At 43.1% G+C, this 17,594-nt stretch overlaps 1 protein-coding gene and 1 long non-coding RNA gene across 3 annotated transcripts in view; one reads left to right on the plus strand and one right to left on the minus strand.

The window, feature by feature from the left end:
* CHN2 (chimerin 2) overlaps nucleotides 1–4,157 on the plus strand; it is a 300,454-nt gene extending 296,297 nt beyond the window's left edge. For both annotated transcript variants that reach the window (XM_019443693.2, XM_019443694.2), the window contains one exon: nucleotides 2,366–4,157. In XM_019443693.2, the coding sequence (XP_019299238.2) occupies nucleotides 2,366–2,537 (172 nt within the window). In that variant the 3' untranslated portion in view covers nucleotides 2,538–4,157. The remainder of the gene's footprint in view (nucleotides 1–2,365) is intronic.
* LOC109263901 (uncharacterized) lies at nucleotides 976–14,447 on the minus strand. Its single transcript, XR_008420369.1, has 3 exons — nucleotides 13,842–14,447; nucleotides 2,614–6,127; nucleotides 976–2,183 (listed from the first exon to the last, which is right to left on the minus strand). It is a non-coding gene; the product is annotated as an uncharacterized LOC109263901 (long non-coding RNA).
* Between the last annotated feature and the right edge of the window lie 3,147 nt (nucleotides 14,448–17,594).

Consider the following 17,594-nt stretch of genomic DNA (forward strand, 5'->3'; position numbering starts at 1 on the left):
CCCACACCAGCCCTATCCTCTGCGTTCTGTTCTTTCTCTTTCGGCTCATTCTATTTCTGGACTCCTGAACTGCCTTGCTTCTGGGCAGGCCCATTCCCCACCGTGATCCCTTGTTTTTCTTGATGTATTAGTGACCGATCACCAAGTAACCAATCGCCCCAAAAGTTGTAGGCTTAAAACAATAGAGATTTATTATCTCACAGCCGCTGTGATCAGGAATCAGGTGTGGCTTAGTTGGGTGCCTCTGGTTCAAGGTCTAGAATGAGGCTATGGTTGAACTGATGGCCAGGCTCTCTAGGGGAGCATCCATTTCCACACTCACTCACAAGGTTGTCGGCCGGATTCAGTTCCTCAGAGGCCGTGTGACTGGAGCCCTTTCTTGCTGACTGTTTGCCGGGGGGACCCCCTCAGTGCCCTGCCACTTGAGTCTCCCCATGGGCAGTTCACAAAATGGCAGCTGGCTTCCCTCAGAGCAAGCAACAGCCCCCAACATGAAAGATACAGTCTCTCTGTAACCTCATCTCAGAAGTGACATTCAATTGCTATTTGTTGGAAGCCACTAGGTCCAGCCCATACTCCAGGGGAAGGGATTAGACAAGAGTATGAATTCCAGGAGGCAGGGATCACGGGCAGGGGGCCATCACAGAGGGTACGCACCACAGACAGCTAGGCACTGCATTATCTGTGTGACAGCACATAAGACAGATGGACATGTCTGGGTATTTACAGGACCCTAGAGCTCTGGTTCCAGACTCTCCTTACTTCAGCTGTGAGTCTCTTTCCTTCACTGTACATATATAGCAAGGTCAGTGAGTTCGTCTCTGAGATGTTGGAGGGATCAGGGCATTTCTGTGTGCCGTCCTGTGTGTTTTCGGAAGACCCGTGGCAGTGGCTCATTCACAGATAAAATGAACCACAAATTGTCTACGCTAATTTACAGATCCGTTCAGTAAGTGAAAGGAAGCAAGTTGAGAATACTGTATAAACACTGGGTGTTGTTTTTATTTTTCTACCTTATGAAACATATAAATATTGTTGCTCAGATGCATGGTGATCAGAGATGTAATAACATTTAGCTTAGAAGGTTTCTGTTTGGAGTAATTTATTAGAGTATGAGTAATTTTTGGATAAGTAAGACTATGAAGGCCAGCCTGGTCTTTAATTAGCTAGAAATTATTTCTTTAGAAAGAAATTAGTTCTAATTGTTGTAGTTTGGAAGGCAAAGTGTCATTATTAGGAAAAATGCTGATATGTCCCATTTGAATCTTTAATGCCAATAATTTAGTATTTTTATCATGGAGGGTTTGCTAAACATCTTGTTTGGCCAGGCATGGTGCCTGACTTAATGGGAAGATGTGAGCAGTTTGATAGTGAAGAATGTTCCTCTTTCCTACCTCCTTAGCTTTGTAACATGAAAGTCCTACAAGCTGAGTTGGCCTTCCTAAAATGATGCTAAGTGGCCGACCTCATTAGCTCCAAGAGAATAAAAATAAACGCATGGCCTTCTGCGCAGAACCTAAACAGGGTTTCATCGTATTTTGCCTTCTTTCGAGAACCTATTCTCTTTTAGTTCCATTGTGAACACCCCAAAACCTCAATTCCTTAAAGGAAGAATCCAGGAGACTGTAATTTTATTCTACTAGGAAGGTAGTGAGCCAACTCTGGAGTTTGAATTTTATTCTGAAAGGCTTTGCTGTTCTCATCTGGATGTTGAAATGATGATTTTCAATTCCAACAATAATTACTGCTCCAGACCTCATCCTGTGGGAACCAGAAATAATGTCCAAGTGCTTTCCTGTCTGGCCACATTCCAGCCTTTCCTCTATCCCGTGATAATGGTCTGGCTATTCCTACACTCGTGGCAGCCCCATCCTACAGTAACCTTGCTCCTCCGACACTAAGCCTGCCAGCGGGCCAGGAATCTGCCATCAGCTTCCCTGATAATGAGCACACAGACCAGTAGGAAGCAGCTACAGGGGGGAAAAAGACTTCCATACAAGCCTAGACTAAAATCTGCATGCACTGTGGGCCAGCTAGAAATCTGCTGCCCCTTCTAACCAATATTCCCTACTCCGTTGCCACATCTGTTTAGTAAGAAGGACTGATTTTCTAAGTTTAAAGAGGTGTCTGTACCAGATTCGCTAAGTAATTCACGTCTGCCGGCTGCAGGCAATGCCAGCAACCTAGAAGGAAAAGCAAAAGCAGAAAATTACCTTTCTGAAAACACTTTTCTAGAACTCTGATTCTCAGTTTCCTTTCACAACTTCCCAAAGCAGAGACATTTCTGAGGGCACACGTGCACAATCAGGATACACGTCTGTCTGCAAGTCTGTGTAACGTCTCTGTGTATATGCTCGTTCCGCAGGGTGACTTTGAATGAAAAGGACAATTTCATGAATGCTGAAAATCTGGGGATCGTGTTTGGGCCCACCCTGATGAGGTCCCCTGAGGACAGCACCCTCACCACCCTCCAGGACATGCGGTACCAAAAGCTGATTGTGCAGATTTTAATAGAAAATGAAGATGTTTTGTTTTAATCCACCGGGGAAATGAGCTGAATGGCCCCGGCCCCATCTAAGTTGATAAGGCTAAAGGAATAAAAGCATTTCTTACGCTTGATTCGTTTTCCAAACAAGTGGCAGAATTTCCTGGACCGCAGCGGGTTGTCAAGTCGGCTCCTGTGTCTCATAGACACTCGCCTCGTCCACGTGAGAAGAGCAGGGGTGAGAGTGACCAAGGACCTTGTCTTGGGTCTTTGCCGTGCCTCCTACGTACATCTGTTTTGCTGGAAGAGTGATTAATAAATCTTTCTTTAACTTATTAAAAAACAACAACGTAGACCTTTAAGCTTCAGTCTTATCAGTAATAAAAGGGAATTTAATTCATAGAGGTACTTGATACAGTTATACGTTTTCCACTTACAAAAAGAAGACAATTCTATGTTAAATGTTAAATGAGACTTCTATTGTAAAATGTATTTTTATTTTAGCTGCGAGAATGTTACTTTATTTCAGCAAACAGAACTCAATGCAGTGCATTGATTATGACCCTGTGTACTTTGTCCCGCTTCTTGCTGTGATCCCTGAAAACGTTTACCATGAATGCAGTATTATCTTGACATACCTCTGTCCTTATCAGTGCTTTGCAATGAAAGTTCACCGGCCACCCATGTCCCTGCTTTTGATAGTTTTTGCTGTTAAGCACACTGGCAGCTTGCTGTCGTATGGTATACGTTTATAGCAATTGTAGGATGGCCTGAAACATCCACGCATCTTGTTTCCATAACAATGTTGTGGAATCCCAGAGTATGTTTTGGCATTGGCTGTAGTCTTTCCATATCGTGTGTGAATATCCCAGAATATGCAGAATGTGGTCATTTTACAGAAAATGATTTGGGAACACTGGTTGAATCTGGGCCATGTAAAAAAGTGAGCACTTTCCCTGTTTTCAGGCCAGCATTCTGACTTCATCGATTAATGGCAAATTGTATTTTTGTCACATTTCTGTATTTATGAAAAGTGAATCTGCAGAATAATTGTTGATTTTTTTTTCGTTTTTGTTTTATAAACAAGACTATTTTTAAAAGTAAGAATGAGTAAGTTGGGTTTTTACAAATATTCCTCCTTGATAAGAGTAGCTGTGTATGGATCATAATTTAATATGACTTTATTACTATAGCTCCATCTTATTGGTGATATTTATCTTAGCATGGGCTTTTCACGGCAAGATTTCTATATTTTGTAACATAGGTAAAATATTGGAAGCATCAAAACCTGTAAATCTAATTTTTTTCCCTGCAATCCAACTACAGCGTCTTTTCCTCTGATTGAGCTGATCCACGTACTTACTCGGTAGTCTGGTTTTGGAGTGACCGGAAGAGAATTACTGTGTGAGAAGTGAGCCGGAAGGAGGAGGGCGGTGCAACTGTTGTCCTGCATGGGCTCTGTTGGCACACGGCGGGGTCAGAATGGTTCTGCTGGGTCCCTGCTTTATTGTTCCTCCCAACTGTACAGATTTGTTTGTTGTAGCTTCTGTACTTCTGGATACTGTCAAAAAATTATCTGAAAATGGTTTTATTTTGTGAAGTGAATAATACTTTGTAATTTATGATAGCGTAAATGGAAGGAAAAGCATTAAATGTATTAAATTCTTCTGTCTATCGTTTCGGAGTGTGCGAAGAAAACTGGTGTTGGGGAGCGGCAGGGTCCAGTAGGGGGAGAATGTCTAAAACACCGTTCCCAGATGGGTTTTGGCGACAGTTTCTGTTGTCACCAAAACATGGGGAGGAAACAGACACGTCCCACTGAGTCCCCACCCTGTTGCCCACCCCTCTTCCAGTGTCCACTCTGGAGGGCCTGCTTGGGATTCTAATGCTCTGCCTTCACTGTCCCTAAGACCTGTTGCATTTATGTTTTTCATTAAAAGACGTAGGGTTTATGGGTGCCTGGGTGGCTCAGTCGGTTGAGCATCTAACTTTGGCTCAGGTCATGATCTCACAGTTTGTGGGTTCGAGCTCCGCATCAGGCTCTGTGCTGACAGCTTAGCCTGGAGCCTGCTTCAGATCCTGTCTCTCCTTCTCTCTCTGCCCCTCCCCCGCTCACGCTTTGTCTCACTCTGTTTCTCAAAAATAAATAAATGTAAAAAAAAAAATTAAAAAAAAAAAGATGTAGGGTTTAGAGCAAATCCCCCCTAGGTCATCCTCAGGAGAACAGAACAAGAGTTTCTGAGCCAGAAAGACCTGAGTTTGAATCCTAGATCTGTCTGTTCTCAGCTGCATGTGACCTTGGGAATGCGTTTGCTCATCTGAAAAACTGGGCAAAATGTTCTGGCTGTGACATCTTAGATGAAATGACCTAAAGCCATTAGTAACAGTTATTTCTTATTATCATTATTAAGAGTGATGACTTCACAGGGAAAGAGCTATAACCTAGGGTGGGAAGGCAGAAGCAGGAGAAGAAAAGGGTTTGTCCCAGGTTAAATCCAAGTTCGAGTAGTAATAAGGGATATTATAACAGGGCTCTATACTGTGTAATGAGGGTCACCTGACTCCTTTTCTTGACTGTGATTACAACACCCGATCCCCTCTCCCTTGCTTTAGTCTGAAACTTGCTCGCCCATATTTATCTCCCCCACCATCTGGCAGCCTGGCATGGCTCCTCTTACCCAGCTTGAAATTCCTGCCATTGGAATAACTCTAGTAGTGATCACCTGAGAGGAGGCAGCACTGTTTCCAGAAACCCACTGCTGTCTACAAGTGGGTTGTGGGAGGCGCAACAGGGGCAGAGTGGGTGGAAGAAGATCATTCTCAGGAGGGGAGAAGACCCCTTCTCTTTCTCCCATTAACATAAATGGGCACCTGGTCTCCAGAACTGGGAGGGGGCTGGTGCTGAATTTCAAGGATAGCAGTCTGGAGGGCAGAGACAGGGAGGAGAGGACAGCATAGGGCAGTCGCATACCACACAGTTCAAGCATTGCCTGGGCTGTCCTGATTCCTACTAAAAACCCAACTCTGGTTTTAAAAATGTTCATTAATTTTCAACAAATATTTATCAAGCATTTATTAATGGGCCAGACACTGAATACTTGGAGGCAGGGAAGAGGCTTATCTCACTGGAAGAATTAAATAAGTTTAGTCTGGCTAGAGAGAGAAAGCTGGTCATGTTGAAGATTTGGTACTCTGACCTCAGGGAAATCGGTGCCATTTTTTTTTTTTGAATAAACTTAATTTCGGAATAGTTTTACATTTACAGAAAAGTTGCAGAGGTACCACAGAGAGTGCCTGTGTACTCCTGACCCACTTTCCCCTAATGTTAACGTCTTATGTAACCACCGTCCATTAATCAAAACTAAGAAACCGACACTGGCACACTACTATTAACTCCAGACTTTATTCAGATTTCATGGGTTTTCCACCAATATCCTTTTCCTGTCCTGGGATATGGTCCAGAGCGCCCCACTGCATTGGCATTAATGGGTTGTAAGGGACAGATGACAGAATCTAGTTTACATTTTTAAAAGATCACTTACCTGACCGTGGATCCATCGGAGAACACGTGGGCAGACTGGGGTAGTGAAGGTTGATGTCGTTAGATGTTCTCCTTGTCATGCAGGACTGCGGGGATGTAGCCTGCATCGGGTGGTAGAAAGGCAGAGACAGCTAGAATAGTCATCTTGAGGAGGCAGAGTTGAAAAGGTTTGGTTACAGGTTGGATTAAAGAATCGAGGATGATTCTTGGGGGGCTGAATTTGACAACCGGACAGGATTTACAGAAAAGAGCACAGAGGAGCTGGCGGTCTACAGGAGGGGTGGGGAAAGAATAGGGAAGATGGCGAGGTCTACTTTGGACATGGTGAAATAGAGATCACTGTGAAATTTCCAAGCAGAGATGTTTCACTGGCAATGACAGGGACAGATCCCAGCTAGAGACACGGATCTGGGAGGTAACAACTGAAACCATGGGAGTGAATGAAAGTACTCAAGGATACAGAACAGAGAAATAGGTGACAGTCCCCATTCGGAGTTCTGTGAGCACCAACATTCAGGAAAGAGAGGAGCAGGCAAGTGAAGTCTGTTTTAATGTAGTAAAATAAAGAGGGTCTCAGAGTGCAGTTCAGAAAGACTCTCTCCCTTGTATTCAGGTTTGTTCTACAATGTCCTAATCCATTTCTTTGTCCCACTTAGATTTTTTTGCTACACGCAAGGTACCACATTCAACCCTGTGCATTGGAGGAGTTGCTTAGTTATTCTGTAAATGCAAATGAGCTGGCGTCATTTTGCTTTTCTAAGTTGAGTTGAAAAGATGTTGTCATACTCACAGACCTCCTTCACTGCCTTCCTGCAGTTTGTACAAAGTGCTCATCCAGCAGGCATCACAAAGTACCTCGACTGTGTGTATGTCTGTCTCCATTGAAATACAAACTCCCTGAGATCGGGAGTCGAGGATCCCACTTGGCCAATCAGGCACCCTCCTGCACAGCCTGCAAGTCTCCACGCAGGCTCCCCTGGCTGAGACCTCCCCTAGCTTCCCCAGACAGAGAACAGAGCAGATACCAGCCATAAATATGTGGAAGCACAGGAAGTTTAGGGAACTGCAGATTTGGATTTAACCAGAACACAAAGTGTGAAGGAAGAGGAGGGGAGTGAGATTAAACAAGCAGGACTGTGCCAGGAAACAAAGAACCTTGCAAGCCAAGCATAAGCCAAACTCAGAAAAGTCTGTCTAGGGACACAAGAAAGACCAGAAGACATTAAGAGTAGGAATATGGGAGCTAATCAGGAAACAGAGGCATTGCCCGTGTGGCTTGGCTCCCCAGAGGAGGGATGGAGAAGAGTCATGGATAGGAGAGAGATTTAAGAGGTTGTTAGGACCCACTGATTTGATGCCAGAATTGAAAGGAAGGAAAGTGTCACAAATATTACCCTCCATGTCTGGTTTTTGCAACTAAATGAATATTTAAGGAAGATACGAGAATATGAGAAAGGGAGCAGGCTCAGCAGGGGAAAATCATGGGCTCAGTTTGCAGGATGCACTATGTGCTAATAGTTCACCCATGTGGAAATGTCCAGTAGGCAGTTGGACAGGTGGTTTTGGAGCTCAAGAAAGGGGGATGAGCTGGTAGATATGACCTGGTCAGATTGCGTGGCCAGTTGAAGCAAAGAGAACCAATAGTAGGTCCTAAGAACAAAATCCAAGGGGCAGGCAGAACTAGAGAACATTGCAAGGAAGGTCAGGAATGGCCAGAGGAGGAAGGTGAGGGTCAGAGCCTAAGATGAAAGGAAAGACAGAACGTCAGGGACAGAGAGAGAGGCCATCAGGGTCAAATGCTGTTCCAAGATAAGTTAATGAATCCTCTTTGGATATGGCAACTAAGGATTCCCCGGTAACTTAACAGAAGACTTTTCAATGGGACAATGCAGTGAAAGGCAACTTGCTGAACCTTAGGGAGCGAATGGGGGTGAAGAATGAAAATAACACCTACAGTCAGAAAAACAGACCAAGTTCTCTTTCCATGGGCTTGTGCACGTCCTATGTATGATAAATCATCTATGGGAGCACATTTTTTCATTGTCGCCAAAAAAATTATTACCTTAACATACTTTCCTGAAAAATTATATACTTCAAAATCTTCATAAAGAATTAAGTGAGTATTACTGGAACAGATTTTTGGTCACTCCAGTTACCAAGCATGAAACTTGTTTTGTTTTGCCTACATCTTAATTTGTAAAATGGGTATAATCCTGGTTTTGTTCTAGTTCCCTAATCTGAAAATGGGCATAATAACATAATATCTGCTCTCCCCTCCCTATCAGAGTGGTTCTAAGGATCCACTGAGATCCTGAATGTGAAAACAGAAGGCTCACTATAAACTGTATGGCAATGTACAAATGTTAATTACCGTACACAGGACCATGGTTTCAAAACCAATCCCCTGCCAGGCGGGGCAAGCTCACGTTAGTTCATTAACTGGCAGGGCTAAAGGATGTGGAGGCATGGGATGGAGTGGAACATTCCTGTCAGGGGCAACATGGGGCTGCAAGAATCAGAGATGCAGGCCAAACAGCCCCTCAAGGAAAGACTTGTAAGACCCCAAAGTCCATGAGGTTCCAGAGGACTTTCCACACCCATAGACGAAGGTCCCCCCGAGCCTCACCCCCATAACTACTGAACCAACTCTATCTCTAATAAAATATTATCTAAACTGAAAGATTCCTGAGGGCAGAAATCTGGTCAACTTTGCTCACCACTCTACTCCAGACCCCAACTGGCACGGTGCCTTGCATACAACAGGCACTCCAACCTTTTTGAAATTAGTGGCAGAATCCTTCCACAAATCCTCAAATGTCCTATAATATTTTGGTGCAATGGAGGAAGGGGTAACTCCAGAAGCAGAAGAATCTGCAAATGCATTTTGATGGGCTTTTGTCCACCATTTGGAGCTCTGCCTAATATCTGAAACTTTTAATTACTGAAGCTTGCCAATTATCCTTAACTCACCTAGTTTTTACCATAGTCCTTCTTCTTTCTGGTACGAATGATTAAGCATCAAAATAATTCAGTTTGGAGAATCTGAAGATCTAAGTCTCTAACTCAATTGTGGGTTATACAGCAAGTGATAGCTCTACTGGGCTAGGATCGAGTACAGTGTAGACTAGAAGAAGGTCAGGTGCTGGATCCCCATGTCCCCCGTGGTTACATCCAAGCGTTACCACTTTCTGAGAGTGTAACTTAGGGAAAGTTATTTTACTGATTAAGCCTGTTTTCCTTGTCATTATAATGACCTAATATCAGTACCTCTTTCCATGAAGTTTATGAGGCTTAAGATAATCTATATACAGCATTCAATACAGTAATTGGGGCTCAGAGTAGGGACACAAATGTTTGTCTAGAAACTCAAGAGCTGGGGCGCCTGGGTGGCGCAGTCGGTTAAGCGTCCGACTTCAGCCAGGTCACGATCTCGCGGTCCGTGAGTTCGAGCCCCGCGTCAGGCTCTGGGCTGATGGCTCGGAGCCTGGAGCCTGTTTCCGATTCTGTGTCTCCCTCTCTCTCTGCCCCTCCCCCGTTCATGCTCTGTCTCTCTCTGTCCCAAAAATAAATTAAAAAAAAAAAAAAAAAAAAAAAAAAAAAAAAAAAAGAAACTCAAGAGCTTAGGGAAACTCTTACAAGAATGCTTAGACCATCGGTATTCTTTCATCTATGCTATCAGGCATCACCACTTACTGCTGCCTAGCAAATTAGAGTTAAGGAGTTTTACCCATTTACCGCCCGGTGGGTTTTTAAAGCCAAGCCACACCCGGCCCATGGTGGGATGTGGTGGAAAGGCAGCACGGTAGCCCTGCAAGAGCCCTGGATTTAGAGCCACAAGACCTGGCTCGGTCACAGATCAAGGCTTTTCACATTTCTGAGCCTCAGGTTTCTCCCCTTTGAAACGTGAAAACTAATGCCTGCCTGCTTGGCCCGCCAACCTCACAGGGTTATCGCTGAGGCCAGATGGCGTGGGAGCAGGTGTGGGGGTGCCGTCACACACCTTTCCACCACTCGGTCAGCTACGGCTGCTGCTGCCCCCGAGTGCTCCCCCTGGAGCCCCGCCGACCGTCCTGCGGCTTCAGGTCTCCGCTTACTTGGCTTCTCAGTTGCTGGCCCAGCGGACCTCCCCTTTCTTCTCAAACCCCTCTCTTTCTCGGCTGCTGGGACACCACCCACACCCCCATCCTCTGCTCGATGCTTCTGCCCGTTGTCCTTCCATACCTGTCCAAATCCCCTGGCACGCTCACCAATGCTGTTTCTTGCCCTACTTTATCCACAGGCGATCACAACCTCTCTGGCTCTGAATGCTATCTGTCAACAAATAAAATAATCCCTAAGATTCAATAAGCTACCCAGTGCCCTGTAACAGATCCCTTCTGCTAAAACCAGCTAGCACGTGACCTACTGCCCACAGCCAAGAGTCCTGATGAACACTCCAGGACTCCACCACTCCGCTCTTTAAAATTTTCACATCTACCGTATTTGCACTGCATCGGGAGAATTTAAAACTTCAGAATGATGTGTACAATATAGTCCTTCAACAATTCTACATAACTCTGGGGCGCCTGGCGGGGCGGGGGGGGGGGGCTCAGTCGGTTGACTTCGACTTCAGCTCAGGTCATGATCTCGGGGTCCGTGAGTTCGAGCCCCGCGTTGGGTTCTGTGCTGACAGCTCAGAGCCTGGAGCCTGCTTCAGATTCTGTGTCTCCCTCTCTCTCTGCCCCTCCCCTGCTCACACTCTGTCTCTCTCTTTCTCTCATTATTTATTTTTGAGACAGAGAGAGACAGAGCATCAATGGGGGAGGGTCAGAGAGAGGGAGACACAGAATCCGAAACAGGCTCCAGGCTCTGAGCTGTCAGCACAGAGCCCGACATGGGGCTCGAACTCACGGACCGCGAGATCATGACCTGAGCCGAAGTCGGCTGCTTAACCGACTAAGCCACCCAGGCGCACCCCCAAAAAAAATTTTTTTTAAAAACCACAATTCTATACATTACTCAGGGCTCATCACGATAAGGGTACTCTTAATCCCCTTCGCCTATTTCACCCATGCGCCCCGCCCTTTCAACCTCTCCTCTGGTAACAGTCTGTTCTCTGTATTTAAGAGTCTGGTTTTTTGTCTCTTCTTTGCTTGTTTTGTTTCTTAAATTCCACATGTGAGTGAAATCATATGGTTCTTGCCTTTTTCTGACTGGCTTATTTCACATAACATCATACCCTCTAGATCCATCCCTGTTGTTGCAAATGGCAAGATTTCATTCTTTTTTATGCCTTCATTTTGTATATATGCCACATCTTTTTTATCCACTCATCTGTTGATGGACACTTAGGACACTTCCATAATTTGGCTATTATACCTAATGCTGCAACCAACACAGGGGTGCATGTATCTTTTCAAATTAGTGTTTTTGTATTCTTTGGATAAACACTCAGTAATGGAATTACCGTATCATAGGATAATCCTATTTTTAATTTTTTGAGGACCCTCCATAGTGTTTTCCACAGAGGCTACCTATATACTTTTTGGAAAACTTTTATCTAGTCATACCCGGTACGCTATTTAGTATGGTGCCTTAAAGAACGGTGCATTAGCTCACTCTTTGATTCCGTAGAATCTTATGTCCAGCTTTACATGTGACATTGAAATCGTCTATAATTGTCTTTGCCTAAACAGTCCTTATTCAGTTTGTCTCATAAGTAGAGTGACACTGCATTCTCTATTCTTCTTGTCTCTGGAAGCATCTGAATAGGATTGGTAGTTAGGGTTGGTTTCGGCTACAAGTAGTGGAGGACCCAAATTACAATAGATTAAACAAGGTAGAAGCTTATTTCTTGCTCATTTAAAATTCGGGGCGGGGGGAAGCTATGGGTCTAATATGTAGTTTCATACTCACTGGGGTCCCGGGTTCCTTCTGTCTGGCTGTTCCAGTGGGGATCTCCCAGTGCTTCCTTCACAAACCACTGCCTCCTCCTACAGGCTTCATTAAACTCTGCACAGGCCTGGCTTCCAAAGGACGGCCCTCCCCCAATATCCGTCTCTGCTGCTGGGATCACCCAACCTGGCTTGGGTCCCGTGCACGTCTAAGCCTTCCTGGGGTCCCACTTGGCTCACAGTAATGCATGTACATCTTCCACTCATTGATAGCAGCTCCGTCAGTCCCCCACCACAGTCCTCTCCTTTTGCCTTTAGCATGAAAATAATTATAAGTCCCCAGACTCTAGGGGACACACATAAAGCTCTCAGAGGGGTTCTGTGAACCAATCCCCACCCCCCCCCCGCCCGCCCCGCAAAGCTTAGGCTTTCCTTCACCAAAGAACATTCTTACAGTACTCAAAAACTCTCTAAAAAGAAATCTTTTAAGCGTCTTGCTCAATCCTCTATATCCCCCCCATATTTAACCCCCAAGGTGGGCGGTAAACTAAGGGTCACAAAAAAATGTCATACTCTTAGCATTCTCTGCACCTTCGGGCTATGAGCTAGTGTGCTCAGTCTTTGGGGCCTTGTTTGAAGCTCGGTGACAAGAAAAGTCTCATTTAAAATCCTTTACATATATATATATACATATATATGTGTATATATATATATATACACATCTAGATGTGTATATATATATACATATATATATACACATCTAGATGTGTATATATATATATGTATATATATATATATGTTTTTTTTATGTTTTTTTTTTGAGAGAGAGAGAGTGTGAGTGGGGGAGGGGTAGAGAGAGAGGGAGACAGAATCTGAAGTAGGCTCCAGGCTCTGAGCTGTCAGCGCAGAGCATGACGTGGGGCTTGAACTCACAGACTGCGAGATCATGACCTGAGCCGAAGGGACGCCCAACGGACTGAGCCACCCAGGCACCCCTGTAACATATATTTTTTAAATAAAGATGTATTATTCTGGCAATCAGGAAGAAAAAAAGTAGGTTCTGAAAATAAATATTTAGGCAGTTTACAATAGACTATCTAGCTGTAGGAAATGAACAGAAGTGCAGACTCACCTGATAGATTATTATCTATTGGCCAAGGCTATCAGACCATTCCATTTGTTCCAGAAAACCAAACGGAAAAATAATACAACGTCTATCAACAGTGGATTTCTTAAATGACTCATGGTATTGCCACATAATAGATACCAAACATTAAAAGGAGTATGTTTCTGTATTAACTTGGAAATGGTTCACAGTATGCCAACTTTGAAATAGTTCTCAATATTGAGTAACGAAAGAAAATACAGGTTATGACCCTATAACTATTGTTTAAAAGTCTACCCAGTGCATCTGGCTCATGCAGCACGAAGGAGTAGGCTAACACTGTCATCCTCGACTCCTCCATTTTTCTTGCCCACTACCAGCAGAATAGCAGTGAAGCCTATTGGCTTTACACACCCATAAACACCTCAGAACTCAGACTTTTCTGCCCTTGCCTGCCCCCCACCAAGCTCCCAGAAGTCGATCCCAACACAGCAAACAGAGGGATCCTGTGAAAATACAAGTGAGATCTGGTCCCCACACTGCCTAGAACCTTCCAGTGCTTCCTCATATCACTCATAATAAAATCCAGCCTTCACAGTGGCACACGAGGCTTCCGTACATGACTTACCTGAATTCCTGTCAGTGCTCTGATCACCTCTCCAGCTACTAACGCCTACACTCAACTACATTTCAGACTCCAACACCCTGGGCACACTCCTGCCTTGGAGAGTCTTGGCAGTGGCTCTTCTTTCTGCCCCAATTATCCACCTGGTTCCCTCCCTTTCCACCTTCAGGTCGGTTGATCAAAGGGGTTGGGCACACACCACCATGCCTCACCTGGAATGGCCTGGAACTCATGGTGAGAAGGATTAGCAGGAACAGGGTCACCTTCTTCAAGTACTCAGTAGACAGCCATCTTGAGCAGGGGTCTAGATGAACATTCCAAAGAGGCTGAGCTGTAAGAGACCTTTTAATAGGGAAAAGGTGAGAGCGGCCTTGCAGGAGAGGAATGAAATTTTTAGATTCAAGGTCCAGCTTGCCCAAATCTTGGACTTCTTGTAGGCCCCTGGTCCCATGAGAAACTGAGTCATGGCAAAGTCCCTCCTACTGCAGGAGAGAGAAGGAGCCCAGGAGCCATCAACCCGACAGTCCTGCTTTTCACTCCACTGGACGGAGTTTAACTTTTTAAACTTAAGTTTAACTTTAAACTTTTTATTTTGAAATAATTAAAAGTTAAGAAGAAAGTATAAAGAGTCCAAAGTATCATTCGCTCTTCTTCCCCAATGGTGACATCTTATAGAACTGTAGTACATTACCAAAACCAGGAAACTGACCAGTTAAAAGACTACAGACCCTATTCAGTTTCCACAAGTGTCTAAGCCTACATTCATAGTCACATATGCATGGATGTGAATGTTGTTGTGTGCAATTTTACCCCATGTACAGATTTGGGTAACCACCACCACAATCAGGATACAATCTATTACCACAAACTTCTTCCTATGGTCTCTTTGTACCCATGCCCACCCCTACCCCACTCCCCATCCACGTCCCCTGCAAATATCTGTTCTCCAGATCTATAATTTTCGAGAATGTTATATAAATGGTATCAAATAGTACGTAACTTTTTTTGACATTGGCTGTTTTCACTCAGCACAACTTTCTGGAGATACATCTGAGTGGCTGCGTGTATCAAGAGTCAGTTCCATTTTGAGGTTCCTCAAAAAATTAAAAATGGAACCACCCTGTGACCCAGCAATTGCACTACTAGGTATTTATCCAAGGGATACAGGTGTGCTGTTTTGAAGGGGCACGTGCACCCCCATGTTTATAGCAGCACTATCGACAATAGCCAAAGCATGGAATGAGCCCAAATGCCCATTGATGGATGAATGGATAAAGAAGATGTGGTGTGTGTGTGTGTATATATATATACAAATACACACACATGCACACACATATGTACATATACATATATATGTGTATATATATACATATATACATATATACATACACATATATACATATACATATATATGTGTACATATATACATATATACACATATATGCATATACATGTATATGTATACATAGACACATGTATACATATACGCGTATATGTACACATAGACACATGTATACATATACGCGTATATGTATACATAGTATATGTATACATAGACACATGTATACATATACGCGTATATGTATACATACACACATGTATACATATACGCGTATATGTATACATGTGTGTATGTATACATATACGCGTATATGTATACATACACACATGTATACATATACGCGTATATGTATACATAGACACATGTATACATATACATATGTATACATAGACATATGTATACATATACATATATATCGCTAATACTCCCATCATTCATATATATACATATACATATATACCTATACATACGTATGTATAGGTATATATGTATATGTATATATATGAATGATGGGAGTATTAGCGATCAAAAGGACTGAAATCTTGTCATCTGCAACAATGTGGATGGAACCAGAGTGTATTACACTAAGACAAATTAGTCAAAGACAAATATCATATGACTTATATGTGGAATTTAAGATACAAAACAGATGAACATAAGGGAAGCAAAAATAACAAAAACAGGGAGGGGGACAAAATGTAAGAGACTCTTATTTTTTTTCTTTTTCTAAATATAATCTATTTTCGGGCGCCTGGTGGCTCAGTCGGTTAAGCGTCCGACTTCGGCTCAGGTCATGATCTCACGACTCGTGAGTTCGAGCCCCGCGTCAGGCTCTGTGCTGACAGCTCAGAGCCTGGAGCCTGTTTCAGATTCTGTGTCTCCCTCTCTCTCTCTGACCCTCCCCCGTTCATGCTCTGTCTCTCTGTCTCAAAAGTAAATAAACGTTTAAAAAAAAAAAAAAATTAAAAAAAAAAGTTTTAAATATAATCTATTGTCAAGATAGCTAGGCTACAGTGTATACAGTGTGCTTTTGGTTTCGGGAGTAGATTCCCAAAAAAGAGACTCTTAAATATGGAGAACAAACTGAGGGTTGCTGGAGGGGTTGGGGGGGGGGGGGGGGGGAATGGGCTAAATGCGCAAGGGGCATTAAGAAGGACCCTTGTTGGAATGAGCACTGGGTGTTATATGTAGGGGATGAACACTTGGATTCTACTCCTGAAATCATTACCGTACTACGTGCTTGGATGTGAATTTTAAAAAATAAAATTAAAAAAAAGAGTTGGTTCCATTTTTATTGCTGAGACGTATTCCATGGTATGGTATTCCCATGGTTTTACCATTCACCCAAATGAAGGACATCTGGATTGTTTCCAGTTTGGGGCTATTATGAACAAAGCCATATGAACACTCATGTACAGGTTTGTGTGTGAATGCATGTTTTCACTTCTCTGAGATAAATGCCCAGGAGTGCAACCGCCGGCTTATGTTTGCATGTTTAGCTTTTTAAGGAACCACAGAACTGTTTTCCAGAGAAGCTGAGCCATTTTACATTCTATTACCGCCAAACGTTTTCTTGTGGCCTTTGTAAATCTCTCTCCCATCTCCCTCCCTATCCACCTCTACCTCTGTCCCCGTACAGTATGTTGCATTTCCTAGAGTTTTAGATAAATGAAATCATATATGGTATGTATACTTTTTGGTCTGGCTTCTTTCTCTCAGCATCGTTATTCTCAGATTCATCCAAGTTGTAGCATGCCTATAGGTCAATTCATTCTATTGTTAAGCAGTAGTCTATAGTAAGGATAGGCCACAGGCTGTTTATACATTTACCTATTGATGGACAGTTGGGTTCGTTCTTTCTTTCTTTCTTTCTTTCTTTCTTTCTTTCTTTCTTTCTTGACAGTTGGGTTCATTCTTTCTTTCTTTCTTTCTTCCTTTTTCGTTCTTTCTTTCTTTCTTTCTTTCTTTCTTTCTTTCTTTCTTTCCCTTTCTTTCTTTCTTTTGGCTGTTACCAATAAAGCTGTTATAAACATGCAAAAACAAAAAGAAAAAAAAGTGATTCCATTTCTCCACATTCTGACCAGCATTTGGTGTTACCATTATTTTCTATGTTAGGCATTCTGGCAAGCGCCTGTTGGTATCTCATTGTGGTTCTAATTTGCATTTCGCTCATGGTTAATGATGCTGAACATCTTTTCGTGTGCTCATCTGTCATCTGTAACTCCAGTTGAGTGAAACATCCATTCACATCTCTTGCTCATTTTATAATTGTATTTGTTTACTGGTGAATTTTGAGAGTCTCTTATATATGGTAGGTGTAAAACCTTTGTCAGGTATGTGGTTTGCAAATATTTTCCCCTAGTCTATAGTTTGTCTTCAGCTCCTCTTAACAGGATCTTTTCCAGAACAAAAGGGTTTTTTGGGTTTTTTTTAGTTCTGATGAAGTCCAATTTAGCAATTTTTTATTTGATAGATCATGCTTTAAGCCATGTCTGAGAATCCTTCACCTACCCCTATATCACAGAGGTTCTATCTTTCATTCTAAAAGTTGTATCGTTTTACATTTAAAATCTGTGATCCATTTTGAATTAATTATAGTGCCATGGTTAAGGAAAAGTTTACT

This window comes from Panthera pardus, unplaced genomic scaffold, assembly GCF_024362965.1.
Source record: "Panthera pardus isolate Hobbes unplaced genomic scaffold, ASM2436296v1 HiC_scaffold_8, whole genome shotgun sequence".
NCBI lineage: Eukaryota > Metazoa > Chordata > Mammalia > Carnivora > Felidae > Panthera > Panthera pardus.